The sequence below is a fragment of the Clinocottus analis genome, unplaced genomic scaffold (genome assembly GCF_023055335.1).
Source record: "Clinocottus analis isolate CAN_PGR_092001 unplaced genomic scaffold, fCliAna1.0.p SCAF_22, whole genome shotgun sequence".
Lineage (NCBI taxonomy): Eukaryota > Metazoa > Chordata > Actinopteri > Perciformes > Cottidae > Clinocottus > Clinocottus analis.
In genome coordinates this window covers 10417501-10433528 of record NW_027175954.1, presented here as the reverse complement: position 1 = coordinate 10433528, position 16028 = coordinate 10417501, and the positions used below count along the sequence as shown (strand labels likewise).

General features: G+C 40.8%; 1 protein-coding gene across 3 annotated transcripts in view; it reads right to left on the bottom strand.

The window, feature by feature from the left end:
- dnah6 (dynein, axonemal, heavy chain 6) overlaps nucleotides 1-16028 on the bottom strand; it is a 48700-nt gene that overhangs the window by 6262 nt on the left and 26410 nt on the right. For all 3 annotated transcript variants that reach the window (XM_068588522.1, XM_068588524.1, XM_068588523.1), the window contains 27 exons: nucleotides 15848-15994; nucleotides 15620-15693; nucleotides 15340-15494; nucleotides 14601-14832; nucleotides 14345-14497; nucleotides 13745-13885; nucleotides 12974-13216; nucleotides 12561-12728; nucleotides 12162-12397; nucleotides 11399-11543; nucleotides 11159-11275; nucleotides 10729-10852; nucleotides 10192-10388; nucleotides 9767-9970; nucleotides 9009-9134; nucleotides 8675-8839; nucleotides 8225-8292; nucleotides 7841-8021; nucleotides 6673-6852; nucleotides 5875-6108; nucleotides 4037-4172; nucleotides 3603-3775; nucleotides 3301-3491; nucleotides 3030-3190; nucleotides 2594-2682; nucleotides 1124-1270; nucleotides 842-980 (listed from right to left, as the gene is read on the bottom strand). In XM_068588522.1, the coding sequence (XP_068444623.1) occupies nucleotides 842-980; nucleotides 1124-1270; nucleotides 2594-2682; nucleotides 3030-3190; nucleotides 3301-3491; nucleotides 3603-3775; nucleotides 4037-4172; nucleotides 5875-6108; nucleotides 6673-6852; nucleotides 7841-8021; nucleotides 8225-8292; nucleotides 8675-8839; nucleotides 9009-9134; nucleotides 9767-9970; nucleotides 10192-10388; nucleotides 10729-10852; nucleotides 11159-11275; nucleotides 11399-11543; nucleotides 12162-12397; nucleotides 12561-12728; nucleotides 12974-13216; nucleotides 13745-13885; nucleotides 14345-14497; nucleotides 14601-14832; nucleotides 15340-15494; nucleotides 15620-15693; nucleotides 15848-15994 (4326 nt within the window). The remainder of the gene's footprint in view (nucleotides 1-841; nucleotides 981-1123; nucleotides 1271-2593; nucleotides 2683-3029; nucleotides 3191-3300; nucleotides 3492-3602; nucleotides 3776-4036; nucleotides 4173-5874; nucleotides 6109-6672; nucleotides 6853-7840; nucleotides 8022-8224; nucleotides 8293-8674; nucleotides 8840-9008; nucleotides 9135-9766; nucleotides 9971-10191; nucleotides 10389-10728; nucleotides 10853-11158; nucleotides 11276-11398; nucleotides 11544-12161; nucleotides 12398-12560; nucleotides 12729-12973; nucleotides 13217-13744; nucleotides 13886-14344; nucleotides 14498-14600; nucleotides 14833-15339; nucleotides 15495-15619; nucleotides 15694-15847; nucleotides 15995-16028) is intronic.

Below are 16028 nucleotides of genomic sequence, written 5' to 3'. Positions count from 1 at the left end.
ATGTGATAGCAACAATGAGAGAAAGCAATTTGATTGTGGAGTGGTATGCTCCCCTGAGACTGAACACAGTACATAATCCTTTGAAAGTGTAATTGAAAACCACATTAGGGAAACAAATAAACTTTAGCGATATGATTTATGATTATGAGTTGTTGTTAATGAAAGAGATCCCTCCCTCCCTCTTCTTTAACTTAACTTAAACTTTAAACTTCATTACGTCGTGAAATTACATCAATATTTTACATGCATACATGAAATTTGCTCTCTGCATTTAACCCATCCATAGCAACTTAGGAGCAGTAGGCTGCTGAGGAGTGCCCGGGTATAATAATAACTTTTGTAAACGTCCAGGACAGAGAATATTAAATCAACATAATTAAACTAAAATGATATTTGGATATGTGACGAGAATACAACTTCAATAAAAAAAATCACAAAAAAGGGCAAATTGTGTGTCAAATGTATGCATTACCTCATTTAAATACATACAAATAGCACTGGAGCACCGAGACACTATTTGCCTAGCATTGCAGTTGCAGTGCATTTCACTTTTTGCAGGTGCTTTGAAAAACACACGGTTTCTTCTTGTTTTATTTGTGAAGGTGTATCGGCTACACATGCTATAGTGAATTCAGCTTTCACTTAGCTTGGATAAAACTAATGCAGTCTAATACAGCAATAAATTCGGCCTTCGTTTAATGAAATGTTTATAAAAATGTTTGTTTGCACATAACCCCTAAAACATAAATCTGTGCTTGACTGTAAATCCATGTGTGTACACATTTAGATAGACTTGCTTGCAAATACACACATGTATATCCCTGTGTGAAAGCTTCCCTACCAGTGATGTAGATGAGAGCGTCCCAAGGGATTGCTCCATCTTTGCAGTAGAGGTTGAGGTTGAGCAGAGCACACTCCCTGTCACTGTCGTTAAACTCATAGCGGATGTTCCAGCCCAGAGGACCAAACTTCTTTCTCTCCTAAGACACATACAAAACAAGACATACATAAGAGCATGTGTAGAAGCACAGGCACATACCCAAGTAAACGCATACAACAGAATGCAAGAAACACAGAGCCGTAACGATCAAGCTTGTGTGAGGTGTATAAAAACGTGTGTGACCTGGACGATTGCATGGAAAAAGCAGATTCCAAAGATGATCTTCCTCCACTGGCGTCCCAGAACATGGTCTTCAAAGAAATTGCTGGAGATCTCTGTGAAGGACCGACGCATGTTGGCTCGGAGGCCTTTAGGAGGCTCATTAGTCACCTGGCAACAAAAACACAGAGGCACACAAATCTTGATGGCTGCAACTAAAAAACCATGTTGAGTTCTGCTGGGGTCAATCTCACTCTCCTGTTTGTGCCGGCAGGTTTTTATATGGACTTTTTTTTTGCATGGTAGCAGACGTTTGAATGTCCCCACTCCACCAAGCTCGAATCAAGAAAGAAACAGTGTTTTTTTTAATTTAAAAGTAATCGACTAATAAACTCAGCGGAGGACCGTACCAACAAATAAGCCAAACAGCATCAAGCGCGGGACTAACAATGATGTCAAGCTCTGATACCTTGGAGTAATAACAACAACAATGGAGACCACTACAAACATTCAAGCTGCTTTCCAGGCTGCTTTAAACTGATTAAAAATACTGAACAGCCCTATGCTTACATGTCTGGGAAAAATGTATTATTTATTTTTGTCTTACTGCTACGAGATGCTGGGTTGAAAGTCTGTCACAGCTATATTTTCATGGTATCTGCGATGGCGTATCACAGTCCATCTTCTCTACTCTCATCAAGCCGTCCTCATTTGTGTCAACCTTCAAAAGTAATCTAAAACATTTTCACAAATCCTCTTAGAATAGATGCCAGGTCTATGTGAGAGGATTACCCAGGTGTATCGGACTCGTTCTCTAAATGGACTCGCTTTTGTGTTTAGGCTTCTGAATAAGAGTTTTGACGTCAATCGTTTTAGGGTAGTTTTGTTATTTTAACTCGCTATGCTCCACTCTTAAAACACCATGACAAAGTATGTTGTCATTGTGACACATCACCTTATCCCCGAGATATAAAATGACATAAGATTCAGGGGGATGCATTAGTCTCTAGTGATTGGAAATTGAGTGTAATGAGTGGACAATTCTGGCCGATATCAGGCAAGAAATTTGTGCCAGATAAGGTCTGATTGGATTTCGATTGGGGTCATTTTGACTAATACTGCATTTGCGATTTGATTTGAAATATTAGAGGTAAAGATAACGATTACATAATTATTCTCATTTTCATCGAGAAAAACAAATTAAATCTTAATTGCATAGTTGCATTGTTCAGCCCGAAGCCAGATGTAATGAAATTCCATCCGGTCTTTTCTGGTATATGGCCTTCACAAGATGAGGAAGATACGAGGTTACAGAGACCCTGACCACCAAAATCTAATAGTTTCCTTCTTTTTCTAAAACTTCATGATACGCCATGGATGCATGTTTATATAATATTAAATTTGATTGTTAATTTTTTCAAAGCTGGACTTTCAAATGAAATTATGTAAACGTATGTGACATTAAGGAGTGGCAAAGTGTGTGTGTGTGTTTACCTTGACAGAATTCTGAAGCACTGTAACAGGAAATACTTTGGTCGGCATCGAACTGAGAAACAAACGGAAGTTCTCATGGATTGATATGTCTGCACAGGAAAAGAAGGGGATGTTATTCACAGCCATAAACAAAAGAAAACATACTGAGTGGGTGTACTAATAACACAGAGTAACATGCATTGAATTTGACATAACAAAACAATCATTTAGTCCCGGAATGTTCGGCTATGTAGTGTTGCTCTTGATTTCTGTTTTTATTTGGTGCTTTTCTTTGAAGTGAAGTGAGTTGGGTTTTCAGCCACCATGCATTAGACGGGAGCAACAGTGCAAAATGTAATCACAAAGGTGACCCATCTGCTATAGGTGTCACACTGTTCCGCCCTTGTAAACTCATCGTTCACAGTTACATGGTGTAAGTGTTTAACCATGGCAATACCAGGTTCAGTGAAGGTCTTGATGAGCTCCTCCATGGCTAACATCCAGGAAACAGCCAGATGACAGTTTTGCAGAAAGACCCATTGGCCTGTCTCCATTGCTGCAAAGATGATCTTTTCTGCTATTGGACCCTGGCCTTGACCTAATGAGATGGACTCCACCCTGAGAGAAAGAGACCCTTGTTATCATGTGGAAACACTTACCAGGTTGTGCACTGTTGCCTATACAAAGACACCAACCTTATATCAATTGTTTATCTTATTTTTTTTTACCTGTCAAGACAACCTCTCTCTTTTGCAAAACGCTGGAAGGCACCCATGGGGTCGGATCCTGTGCTAAGAATAAAGACCAGTGGTGTGGAAGGGGACATGTCATTGTAGAGGTTTGCCAGGTCTACAGGAGGGTTCTCCACAAACTGCTTCCCTATGCTGACAATCACAAACTCTGTTGCTGCAAACACCACCTGGACAAGAGGGAGGAAGGTGTTGATCTGATAACAACAGGAAAGAAGGGCCAGAAAAACAATCTGAAAGGGTTGAAAAAATGTCTTTCCACAGATTTCATCTCGGCTCACCTTTTCTTCAATAAAGCTCTTGATCAGGACTAGCTTCTGGAAGGCCCCCAACCTTTCATTCCAGTAACCTCTGATCTCACTCCCTTGCTCCACTTCTTTGGACTCCCCAAGAGGATGCAACTCTGGCATATAGCCTTCCCATGTCTCTGGATTAATAGATGCTTGAAAACACCCTTAAAAGACAGGCATCATTTAATATGATACACATCTTCTTTATAAATTACTGTGGCAGAATAATTAATTAATAATAATAATTAAAAAATATGAATTAATATCCAAGAATTAGAAAATTTAAGCCTGACAGTGAACAATAATGTTTTGTTAATAGTTGTTGTATGAATGTTCTATTTTTTTCTACATTTAGCAGAAACATTATGCATCTAATATGCTGATTTGTGCCACATCTGCCAGGATAACAGTTGGATTGGGTTTACCTAGTTTGATGTTGATAAGGGTTCTGGTGATTTCCTTGGAGATGCCCTTGAAGCAAGGCAATGTGTCCTCTAGCTCGCAACACGCGTGCCAGTGAAAATCACTGAGCCATGGCACATTTGGACGTTCTGCATAGTCCTGAAAGAAAGACAAATTGAACAGGAGACGATTATGACCATAAAGGAAGGAGATGGGGAAATAAATGGAAGACAGACGGTAGAGAGGCAGTAAAGAAAAATTAAATGTTTTAAATAAAAGTTTTAAAGACAAAATTATTCAGAACAGGGCAGGAGGATGCAGCCGATAAGAGACAAATTTGAAATGCACTCAAAGTTAGCAAGAGAAGCATAGATGACGGATGTATTGAAGCTGCGATGCAAAAGACAAGGTATTAACAGGAGAATCATAAGGGCTAACAGGCAGCAAATGGTGGATGAACATGGGAATATATCCCTGATCAGCACCGACTGATCTGCATTGTGGTCACAAAGTAATACCGCTGATACCCAAAGGGCCTTCTACTTATTGCTTAGTTCTTTATTGCCCAAACCATTGGTGCCACAGCTGCCCACTCTTCTGACTCTCACTGAGGTTTAAGACTATGCTTAGAAGAAAAACAAAGAAAAACATGGAAATGTAAACAAGCTGTCTTTTGGACTTTTAGATAAGATTTAGCCATTTTGAAGTTGTCATGTCTGACTTGAGTGACTAAGACCTTTGCACTGATTGCAAAGGCCTATTAAGGATGCTACTTAAAGGGTTTGAGGACAGCTGAGAAACAGAAATATTCTTCTTTTCTTATCTCTCTTCCACAGACAAAATTATTTTGCCAACCTGTCCGCTGACAGATTTTTACAAATATTATTTATTTTTTTACAGTGTGTGTTTCCATCAATCTCAGAAGTTCTTCAGCAATATGATAATCGAGACAGAGCCTGACTGACACTTTGTGACAAAGGACTCTCAACTCAATCCAAAAAAAAGAGGGGGAGAGAGTTAAGATACTACTAACACCACAACATGAGGGTATTTTTAGAAGGAGAAAAAAAGCACCTTGTTTATCTGCTGTTAAGTAGATCCTGCCAAAAATTGTAGTAATTATCTATTTTTGACTAATCTTAAAAACACCTTAGAGCTCATGACACAGTTAAACAAGGATGTTATATCTCTATTCCTCCAGGCCGTTAAAACTACTAAAGCCAGAACAAAACTTTTTCTGGCTTTAGTGGTCAAATCTCCTTTCTGACAGTTGAATATTCATTTTAATAGGCCTTTGCAATCAGTGCAAAAGTCTTAGTCACTCAGGTATGAACCGATGTACTTCAGCTATTTAGTTGATCAATAACTCCATAGTCTGTCGCACCAACCATGTGTAAGTTCAAACTTAGTGAGGAAATAATGCAATAGCTTTGTAAAAACAGATACAAAAAAATATAAGTTAGCGTGCAGCATTGAGCTTAGATTAAATAAAAATAGTCGACGACTTGCTCAACTCAGTCCACAGATCACTCAAGCCCCCGCTACTGCACATAGCGCTGTTCGCTTCAAAATCAATTAATATTAAATGTGCAGTGTATATAAACTGCATCAAATTAGAAACAGCGCTCTTCCGGGTCCCCAGCAATATACCTGCCAAGTGTAAAGTAGATTGGAAGTATGGTTCTTGAGATATGCAAAGGATATACCCACATACACACAGAAAGAGAGAAATAAAGATCAACAGAGATTGCTTGCTTTCGAGCTATATGAACACCACTGAGGCTCCACCCCCATTTCCTATTGGAGAGATTGTCAACTGACAGCAGCAATTTACCAGCATGATTTTTTTTTAACTTCTCACCTTTTCCACAGCGACAGAAGCTTTTAGGAAGTGCTGCCACTCTGCATCTGAAATCTCCCCACGCTGCCTCATGATTTCTATGCACAACATGAAGCTGTAGATAAGCTTGTGCTGCTCGAAGAGGCCACGGGACACATTGATGTAGGAGTTGAATAGGATCTGGTCCAGCAGGATCTGGAGACGATCTTCTAACACACTGCTCTCTTCGGATGTTTCAATGGTGGAGTTAAAGAGCTGAGGGTGAAGAAATAAATGAACATTAAGAATGGGATGGAAAAATATTGAACAAGAGGACATAAGCTTTACAAAGCTTAAAAATGCAGAGGTGGCTGTAGCTCAAGGTCATGAGTGGTCATCCCGCAACCACACGGCAGCCGACTCGATCCCCATTCTCTCCAAAGTTTGCAAGTCGAAGTGTCCCTGAGCGAGACACTGAACTCCCAATTGCTCCCGGGCGCCTCCCTAGGGCAGCCCACTGCCCCTTACAATACGAAGGATGGGTCAAATGCAGAGAACAGGGGGTGGCTGTAGCTCAGGGGGATGAGTGGTCGTCCACACACCACAAGGTAGCCGATTCAATCCCCAGAACCAGCCCCCCCCTCCCCGCGCCCTTCCCCAATAATTCACATGTCAAAGTGTCCCTGAGCAAGACACTTAACTCCTCGCTGCTTCCCGGGTGCCACACAGGGCAGCCCATTGCTCCTTAATCAAGAATCGGCCAAATGCAGAGAATAATTTCCCCAAGGGGATTAATAAAAGGATAGTTTCTATTTCTATTCTTTTTGGTTACTCACTTACCTGTTTGAAATACTTAAGGGAGAACTGGTACATTGGGTCAATCTCAGACAGACTGGCAATGACAAAGTACAAGACTGAGCCTCGGGTGGCCACAGGTCGGTAACGCTCTCTTGCTGAGTTGATCATCAGCTCAGTGGCCTCTGCCTCCTCCAGACGATGCTTTATGGCCTCTGATGTTACCTGAGGAATGGTGAAAAAAGGGAGGTGTGGAAGAAAAAATGTTTGAGAGAATCATGTTGTCACGGCCATATACATAGATATCAGAGAATGTTTTATCCAAATTAATATGAAATCCAATAAGTAGTTCTACGTCTCATAAGACAGCAGCACCAGCAATAACTACAACAAGACTTCAGTACTTCTGTACACAGTTTATATTTTTTGGCAGAAGCCAGGCTTATCTAAGAGTTTGTGCAGCACACGACCTTTCAAAACATTCCATAAGAAAAAGCATGTTGTTGTAGAGAGCAGTCCGAATAACAGGATGGAGCCATATCAAAGACTACGGAGTTCCTCTGGTGAGCAGTTCAGGTGTTTTGAAACAGTCACAAACAGTCACTGTGACCTGGGGCATGCCCAAGTACTGGCCCAAAGGTAGGCTTTGAGTGGGAAACCAAAGTATGGGCCACAGGCCAGCATAACATTGCACACAGACACCATTATCTGGAAACTTATTGGTGGACTTGGTCAATAACAAATGACGAGAACTATGTAATATGAGGAGAGAGGTGGGACTTTTGCTTGCTCATGAAATCATGTTTATCACCATATGTTTTGGGGTTTAATAGTTAGTTGGTTTAAGACAGATAAGAGGAGATGCTCGTTGTCTGATAGACCGGGACCAACCCAAGTTTATTTGTAAACCTGTCGGTGTTATGAATAAAGTTGACGTGGAGTAAGTAACCTTCATCCAGTCTCTGTTCGTGATCTGTGTGTCATGAAATTACTGAGTGCCATCTGATACAGAGTTTTTGTGGTATCTCAAGTCAGATACAAACCACAGGGTTTCTTGCTGTTGGCGCATCGGGACGTTTCTTAACGGCAAGAGACATATTTTTAACCACAACAGAAGAAAACCGAATAGGACAATATGATAATACCAAGCAAAATTCCAAACAAAAGGGGAAATGGTTTTTGTAGAGGATGAAAACGTCCATTTGATGTTTACCTTTGACTCCTGGAGAGTCTGAACTAGCTCTTTGTTGTCAAGTACATTCCCCTCAGAGGTGAAGAGAAGCTTGAGAATGCGGTCCTCGATCTCTTTTAGCTGGTTGCGGTCAGCGTTGATGCACACAATCAGCTCGTTCCTCTGTTGTTCAAGATGTGGACTCTCCAGACGTACTACGTCACTAGAGGTTGCAGTAAGATCAGGGTGGAGGAAATAAAACAAATAAAATACAAATATCACTATAGCTATAGATTGTGGCATGTGCAAAGTGCAAATAGTCATTACTCGGGTGTATAGAGTTGTATATAAGTTTGTAAATGTGGATCATGTGGTTTGGAAAGGTTGCAATCTTTATCTTCCATGTGTGTCTGTGCATGTAAGTACCTAAGTAGTTGGTCCTCCAAGCCAGATTTGGTAACGGTGAAGTTAATAATAGTAACTTTGATGCAAACCTGTAAGGAAACAGGAACGGACAAGTCTTACATGCATTTAAAAACAAAACACCCTAAAATTGACACCTAAATCCTGCCAAACTGCAAACAGACCAAAGTTGATGCCATTAGAGGAAGCCAGCACTAATTGTCTCAGGGCACAAAGGTTCTATATGTCACTCTCTTAGTCCACACAACATGCAACGTACTTCTGCAAGCCTATAAAAAGCTGGGTGCCGTAGTTTTTTAATGATTATACTTTCTTCTGTAGAAAATACAGCAGAGGTGTGTTGGTTTTAGTCTAATCCAAGGCTGCATAGTTTGATTGTATCTCTGATGCACAATTGCTGATGCCAGATAAACCTAAAGTGGAGATTTCGAGGAGTGTGTCTAATGTCCTTACCTCTGGTAGGTAGTGTGGGTTGGCCATCTTGGTGGTCATATAGAACCTGAAGTTTTTGTCATAGTCAATATCTGAATCCCCGAGTCGGATCAATGTCCGTCCACCAGCAATAAACGTCTGCTTTAGCAGGACGGGCTCCAGAGCTGGATCTATAGTCTCCTTTAACTATTAAAGACAATAAGACCTTACAATATAAGAATGCAGTAATGTTCACACAGTAATACAACTTTAATCAAAAAGATTATCCAGTAAAGGTCTCAAATGGCGATGAATAGGCAGTTCCGATAAATGCCCAAATTGTAAATTATGTGTGCTATTATTTGTGTGTAACTACCTCTTCTAGCAGTACAGGATTGCCTATGCGTATGGCATTCTCCAGGGTACGGAGAAAGCTTGAGTCTGTCAGCTTGATCACCTTCAGACCATGCTTTGTCTCCTTAGAGCGGATCCATCGGTTAGCCTAAGGGTGAAAGAAATAACCTTAATTTAATGTGACAACAAGACGGCCTGTTTACACTGTATATGAAAAGAATGAATGGTAGCACTTAATGTGACAAAGAGAGACTGTAGAAATGGTAGTACAGCGGTAGAAAACATGCTCAATGTTGTGTGAGTGTACAGTATATAATTAATTGTGAATAATCCATCTGTTAGGCACATACATGGATTGTCACAACCAACATGAATACCTGTCAGACCCATATCTGCATCATTATGTCTTTGTTAAGCAGGAGAGCACAGTTGTACTAAAGAAGAACAACATATAAAGTTACAGGGATGGACAGAAGCTTAATGGAAGTCTACAAATTGAAGCGGTAACAATATTTCCATCCTGTACATGTTTTTAAGTCTGAGTGAGCTGGTTTGTGTCTATTCTGTGTGGGACACCAGAGAACTGTGTGTATGTGTGTGTGTGTGAGTGACTGTGAGTCTGTGTGTGTGTGTAACCTGTAACTCTGTGTTTGACCGTATCTGACAAGAAGTTAGTTTTTTCCGTAAAACTGATTAATTGACCAATCACAACAAATAACAACAGATCCACACCTGAAACACACTGAATAAATGCTATTTTGATCCGAGTTGGTAGTTCACCTGATCCTGTGGGTCGATCATGAGAGGCCAGCGGCGGCCCTCGGTCACCAGGATCCCGTTTTCTGTAGAGACAATGTCACGAGGCAGACCCTCTGTGTTCCACTGGCGGATGACAAATGGATCTCCCAGAATGTTGATCAGGCTGAAACTGGAACTGATGGGGATGTACAGTTTCTGGCACTGTGTTATCCACTGGGCAATTAACTTGGAAAGGGGGCACACACACATGCTTAAGTGTATTCATTGTATCTTTGGTTGTTTTTATTTTAAAGCTTTTAAAATATTTTTTGTATTCTTTTTTTGTATTTTCTCTCCTTTCTTTATCACTCATTTTATTACTGTACTTCTGTGTTTTGATATACAAACAGATTCAGTGTGAAATTGTCCATTCTGCATACCAGAGTAATTGTTAACACTAAACCTACCAACTGTCTATAGTGGGAAGTAAACGCTCCATAGTAGGCCACACAAGCAGCTGCAATGAAGACATTCCCCACAACGTTGATGATCTCTTGCTCAAACAAGGTAACGCTTTCTTCCCAGCGTACTTGCTCATCACCGAGAGCAGAAGTAAGCTTCCCTGCCCTTTCCAGTCGAGCCTGTGTCAGAGCCATCGTGTTAACTTTGTGGAAAGAAAGGAGAGGGACAGAGACAGAGAGAGAAAAAAAGAGAGAGAGAAAGAGAGAGAGAGAGGGAGAGAGAGAGAGAGAGAGATTGAGAGAGAGAGGGAGAAAGAGAGAGAGATTGAGAGAGAGAAAGAGAGAGAGAAAGCGAGAGAGAGAGAGAAAGAGAGAGAGAGAGAGAGAGAGAGGGAGAGAGAGAGAGAGAGAGAGAGAGAGAGAGAGAGAGAGGGAGAGGGAGAATATTAACAAGGTAAATTATGTTGGGTTTTTTTCAATTCAAATGGCTAACAAAACTGAGAACATTTGTAAGTGGTAACATATACTGAGCACACCCCTTACCTAAACCCTCCTTCTCTTGAACACTACTGTCAAACTGCTCCTGCAGGACATTGATCTGGTCCTCTACCTCCTGAAGTTTTTGTTGCTTCTCCCTCAGGGTTTCCATCGTCACATCCAGCTCTGCCTGCATTGGTTCGAATAGAGGAAGAAAGGGACGAAGGGGAATTAATGGATTATTGAGAGAAAATGAAGTCCAGTTTTCATTCTTATTATTTGGTCCAATGTATGCAGAAAAATCCTCTGTGAGATTGTAAGATTAATAGAAAATTGATTGTTCAGTGGAAGAATTCTTTGATTATAATAGACTTGACAAAAATAGGCAGCATTGACGTTTAAACCAAGAGTATGTAAAGTACATTTAAATAAATTGTAATATGATTACAACCTGTGTGCATACTATACTCTACTGTTGTGGGTGTATGTTACTGACCTGCGCCTGAGACAACTTTTCCCTCTTGGGGCCTACTTCTTTGAGGACTCTGGAGTAACGATCCATGGCTCTGGCCCACATGCACATTGATGTGCAGGCTTTGGATACCTTCTCCACCTAACAGCAGTAACACAATAATGAATCTCACCAAGTAGCAAATATTGAAGCAGACTGTGTTAGGTTCCATAACTTATTGAAAATTCATGCCATCAAATAATCTGTCATGAAATTCAAACAGACCTTCTCAGGTATGAAGTCAGGGTTGTTGATGTATTTTTGCAACTTCATGAGGATCTGAGGCTTGATATTGTCCTTGTCATATTCTGTCAGACGCTTGAGGAAATTGGATTCACCCAGCAACTGCCTGGAACTGGCCCAGTCCGGTCTGTTAGGAGACAGACGTAAGAAAATGCACAATAACAATTAATAAGTGTGCATGTGGGGCTTAATTTACCTGGTGACACGGCAAAACCCAGAACAAGAAGAAACAAAAGAGGTAAGTGTATTCTATCAACAGAACTTGTATTCACGTAGCTTGTCATGGTGCTGAATTAGTAAGAGTTCTAGATATTGCTAGTGTGCTGCGAACCAAACGGTGGGTGTTGAAAGGTGAAAGTAGATGGTATATTGGGAAGGATTATATTAGTGTAGCAATTCTGCAGAATAATAAAATTTAAGGATTGACAAAGGGATGTGTACCGAGTCTTGAGATTGTGAATCTCTGAATGTGTATATAAAATATGTGGGATTAAAAAAATCTTAGACTTTTGACAGAGTCACTAGAAATCAATATAATAATAAAGATGAACATCATCATTTGAAAAATTGGGGGCGTGCCAACCTTCTATTGTATGTAACTAACTGACTATAGATAAGTATTTCGTACAACGCCATATCAAAATCCCTAATTTGATGTATTTACTTCTTGAATAGAATATTAGGATGTGACATAATGGAATGGAAGGATAAGAGACTCTTTTAAGTGAGAGAAAAGTAAACTGACTTGCAGCCGAGCAGGATGCAGACAGCCTCCATGACGGTCATGACTAGGTCTGGGGGTTTGGTGAACACCTTGATCTCAGAGATGTCTGCCTTGTCGAGAGAACTAAGGGCCACATTGGCAACGTTCAGGGCTGGCAGAGCCTCATCCAGGTCCCTTTGAGCATCATCAGCTATTGCCTGGGTGTCTTCAGCTTTGACCTTGGCCAAAGCCTCATCTTCTGATACTACTTTCCGCACCTATGGAATGGATATTTTTTTACACATACACTCCAGCAATGAGAAAAGGGTAACACGCTTTTTCAGCACCTTAAAGAACACAAAACACGCTTTTGAAAGGTCTGTGTTTGTCCAACTATAATCTCTCTCACACAAACAAATGTACGCAAGCACACATACAGACCTCGTCGGCGCTCTCCTGGTCTACAGCCAGCTGCTCCATGAGGGCATCCACATCAATGGATTTTTGTTTCAGAACTGGCTCCAGAGCAGACAGTTCCACTTGCATTTTGTCCACCAGCTCATTGGTCTCCAGCAGTTTGGTCATACCATTCTTCACACGATCCCTGGCCTGTACATAAATACCCCCACCAAAAGTTATATATCATATATATATTTTACATGGAGATATAACCAACAAAAAGAAAGCATTGCAGTGCCACAAGAACAACGGAACTAAACACTGAAAAAAATGAACAATTAACCATCGCGAGTAAGCACCAGCTAGAGCAATTACTTATTTGCTCTTCTCAGTCTGAGAAAGATTTATCACGACAAGTAATTACTTGTACTGAGCACCGTATTAGTTGGACTTACAATAATTAACTGCTGTCTCTTCTGCTCTAGCATGCACAGGTAGAGGTTGATGAGCTCAAGGTAGGAGGTAGGTGTGGTGTAGTATCGGCGTCTCAGCTCTGAGTAGAAGCGCTCAGCCATGTCAGTGACACTAACATGTATCTCCACGCATATGGTGGAGAAGCTTTGCTTGAGCTCCTCCCCGCCAAAATCCACATTCTGGAAGAAGGCCTGGGAGACAGAGAGCAGTGCCTCACGAGGCCACTGAGCACCAAAAGGTTGCGTTAAAAGAAGAAAGAGTTAGATAAGGAGTACAACCAGAACTAAGATATTTATCTTTTATTCAAGCTTTTGTATATTGGCATAGTGATTCAATAGAACAGCAAAATTAAAGCAATAAAAAATTCATAGAATGCAACAATAAAAGACGTTCAATGAAGATGCAAATTACAAGGTTCCTCAAATAAGTTTAAAAACATTTTTTGTATGCTAACAAAGAACATAAATGGAACAATATGGATAGAAAGCCATAAACTGCAATCCTGAGTAAGCGCAGCTGAACAGAATGGTAGATGAGAGAGGAAAAATGCATCAAGAAATGAGTGAAGAAGAAATTCCATTTTAGGCATAACTGCCAGGACCCGCAGCATGTCACATATATTGAAAGAAGAATGGTGTTCAAGAGGAAGAGTACCAGTTAGAATAGTTGTATTTATGTGTACAGCTTTCTATGGCTAATAATTACCTCATCATATTTAATTTCACAACCATAACCAAGCTATCTCGACATACCTGCACAAACCAGTCGATGGTGCAGCAGTTAACCAGTGAAGGAAACATACGACATCGGGACCTGAAGGCATCGCCCACAGGACTCATACACAGCACGATGTGCAGTTTCTCCCGTACACGGGAGATGAAATACTGGAATACCTGAGGGCAACACACAGACATGCAAAGATTCCATCATTTCCGGAGGTTTGGTCTCAGAAGACGGAAAACATTAAAGGCCGATGTTTTCTTACAGCTCCCTCAGGGACACTGACTTTAACTTCGTGCTCTTGCCCAGACTAAAGCTATTTAAGCCTTTTGTGGGAAAAACTGTATGTGTGTTGTCTCTGAAATGTTAGGCATTTATTTTATCTTCTTTTGGCTCCTGACAGCTTTTGGTACTGATTATCTCTTTATTTTATCTGAACATCTTAAACATTGCATGGGTTTATCTAGTACTGTTTTCGAACAGTTTCTTCTTATCTCTGCGAAAGAATCATTTGTGTTATGGTGCCAGGCCAAATAACAGTCTGGCACATCACCTATTATTTGCACATGTTGTAGATAAACTGTGGCTGAATGATGTAGGTTTTTTGACAGCATTGGTGTCCCTGGGTGTACCTCATCCCTGTTCTCTTCACTGATTCCAGCTGTTTTGGCTTTAGGGCGGATGGCCGCTAGTACTTGTTCCAGCTCATCTTTCTCAAAAAGGTTAGGCACCTCGCCAGAGTTCAGCATGTTGTTGATATCCTCCAAAAACCCTTCCACCACAATCTACAACAGGAAACAGAGTATACAACAATCTTGCATGTGCAAAACAATCTGCAGGAATCCAAATTATTATTGTTTTCTTATAAGCCAAGTCCGCTCATCATACCTGAGTATCCGTAAAGAGGAACACCGTATCCTTGCCCTCCACACCTGCCATCTTGTAGAGCCTCCTCAAGTCTTCATGAAAACTGTCGTAGTTGTAGCCACGGCTCAGTTCGATCTCGAAGCAGCAGTACTCGCACATGTGGGATGCCAAGCGAGTGAGTGATTGCTTGCCTGTGCCTCCCACCCCTACGAGCAGGGCATTGCCTCTCTCCTGGCGAATTATACGGGAAATCCTAGGAGATTAGGAAAAAAGATAAACTGCCATGTTGACATAAAATTAAGAGATTTACGAGTTTGAAAATTTTAGAAAACCTAAGTATACTCCCAAAAACTTTTAATGCAGACCAATTTCATAGCATACCTTAAAACAACCGTTTTGTGTGGAGTGATATAAAGTGATACAAATCTACGGTACTGATAAACAGCTTCTGTCCACTTTAATGTACAAACATTTTAAGTACACAAACAACTAATTACCAAAGCTCATCTAAACATTTTAGGAGCCCCTTCTTCCCCCCGTCAACGAACGGCTCCAGGGGATATATGTCACGCTTGCCTGTCTTCAAAACTTGAGAGCCCTGACATTGCAATTGAACCACTTAGCACTTGTCTCTTTCGGTATTCCTTTCACAAGTGTAACTTCTCACTGTTTGCACCACCTAACTTAACCGTAACCACCTACTAAAAAGTCACCTTACGAAAATCTGTAAATTCACTGGTGCAAGTTTACAAAAACACACCTGGAAACATGCTCGACAGCATCCTGAAAGAACACTAGCTTGGTCTCCTTGGAGAAGGCCATGTTGTAATCATCGAGGTAGTCCAGGAGAACATCCTGAATCTTTTTCATATCTGTCAGATCCTCATACAGACGATCTTCTTTCTCTGCACCCAGCTACAGAGATCATCAGATGCAGAGAAATGGGAATACATGCAGGTTGTTAGGTATTTCAGTGTTAATAAAACATGTTTATCAGACAATGTTTATCAGTATTTTTTGATTAGAAGAGAGAACCTGACCTTGATAAAGTCCCCAAATATGATGGGCTGAGTCACAAAATACGAGGGCTCCAAGGTAATGCTAAAGTATTTGCCTGGCAAAAAGGAAGAGAGGGTCAAAGGAGGAGTATTGCAAACAATGCATAATAAGTGGAATTTGGGGAGTGTGACAGATAGTGGTCGAACATGTGCACCATTCAAACAGTTTGTGCATTAAGCAAGGCAAGGTATTATTTGAGAATAACTTACTGGCCATTTCAGTGACGATGGTGTTAAAATAAGTTTTATCTTGGTTGTTGATTAGTCGATCATGGAACACTCGCTGACACTCGTGGCAGAAGAGACGGAAGATCTGGTTTGTGCTTCTCACTTGACTCGACTCACACTGCAATATACCTGAACATCAAGAGAGGTTAACAAGAAGATGTAT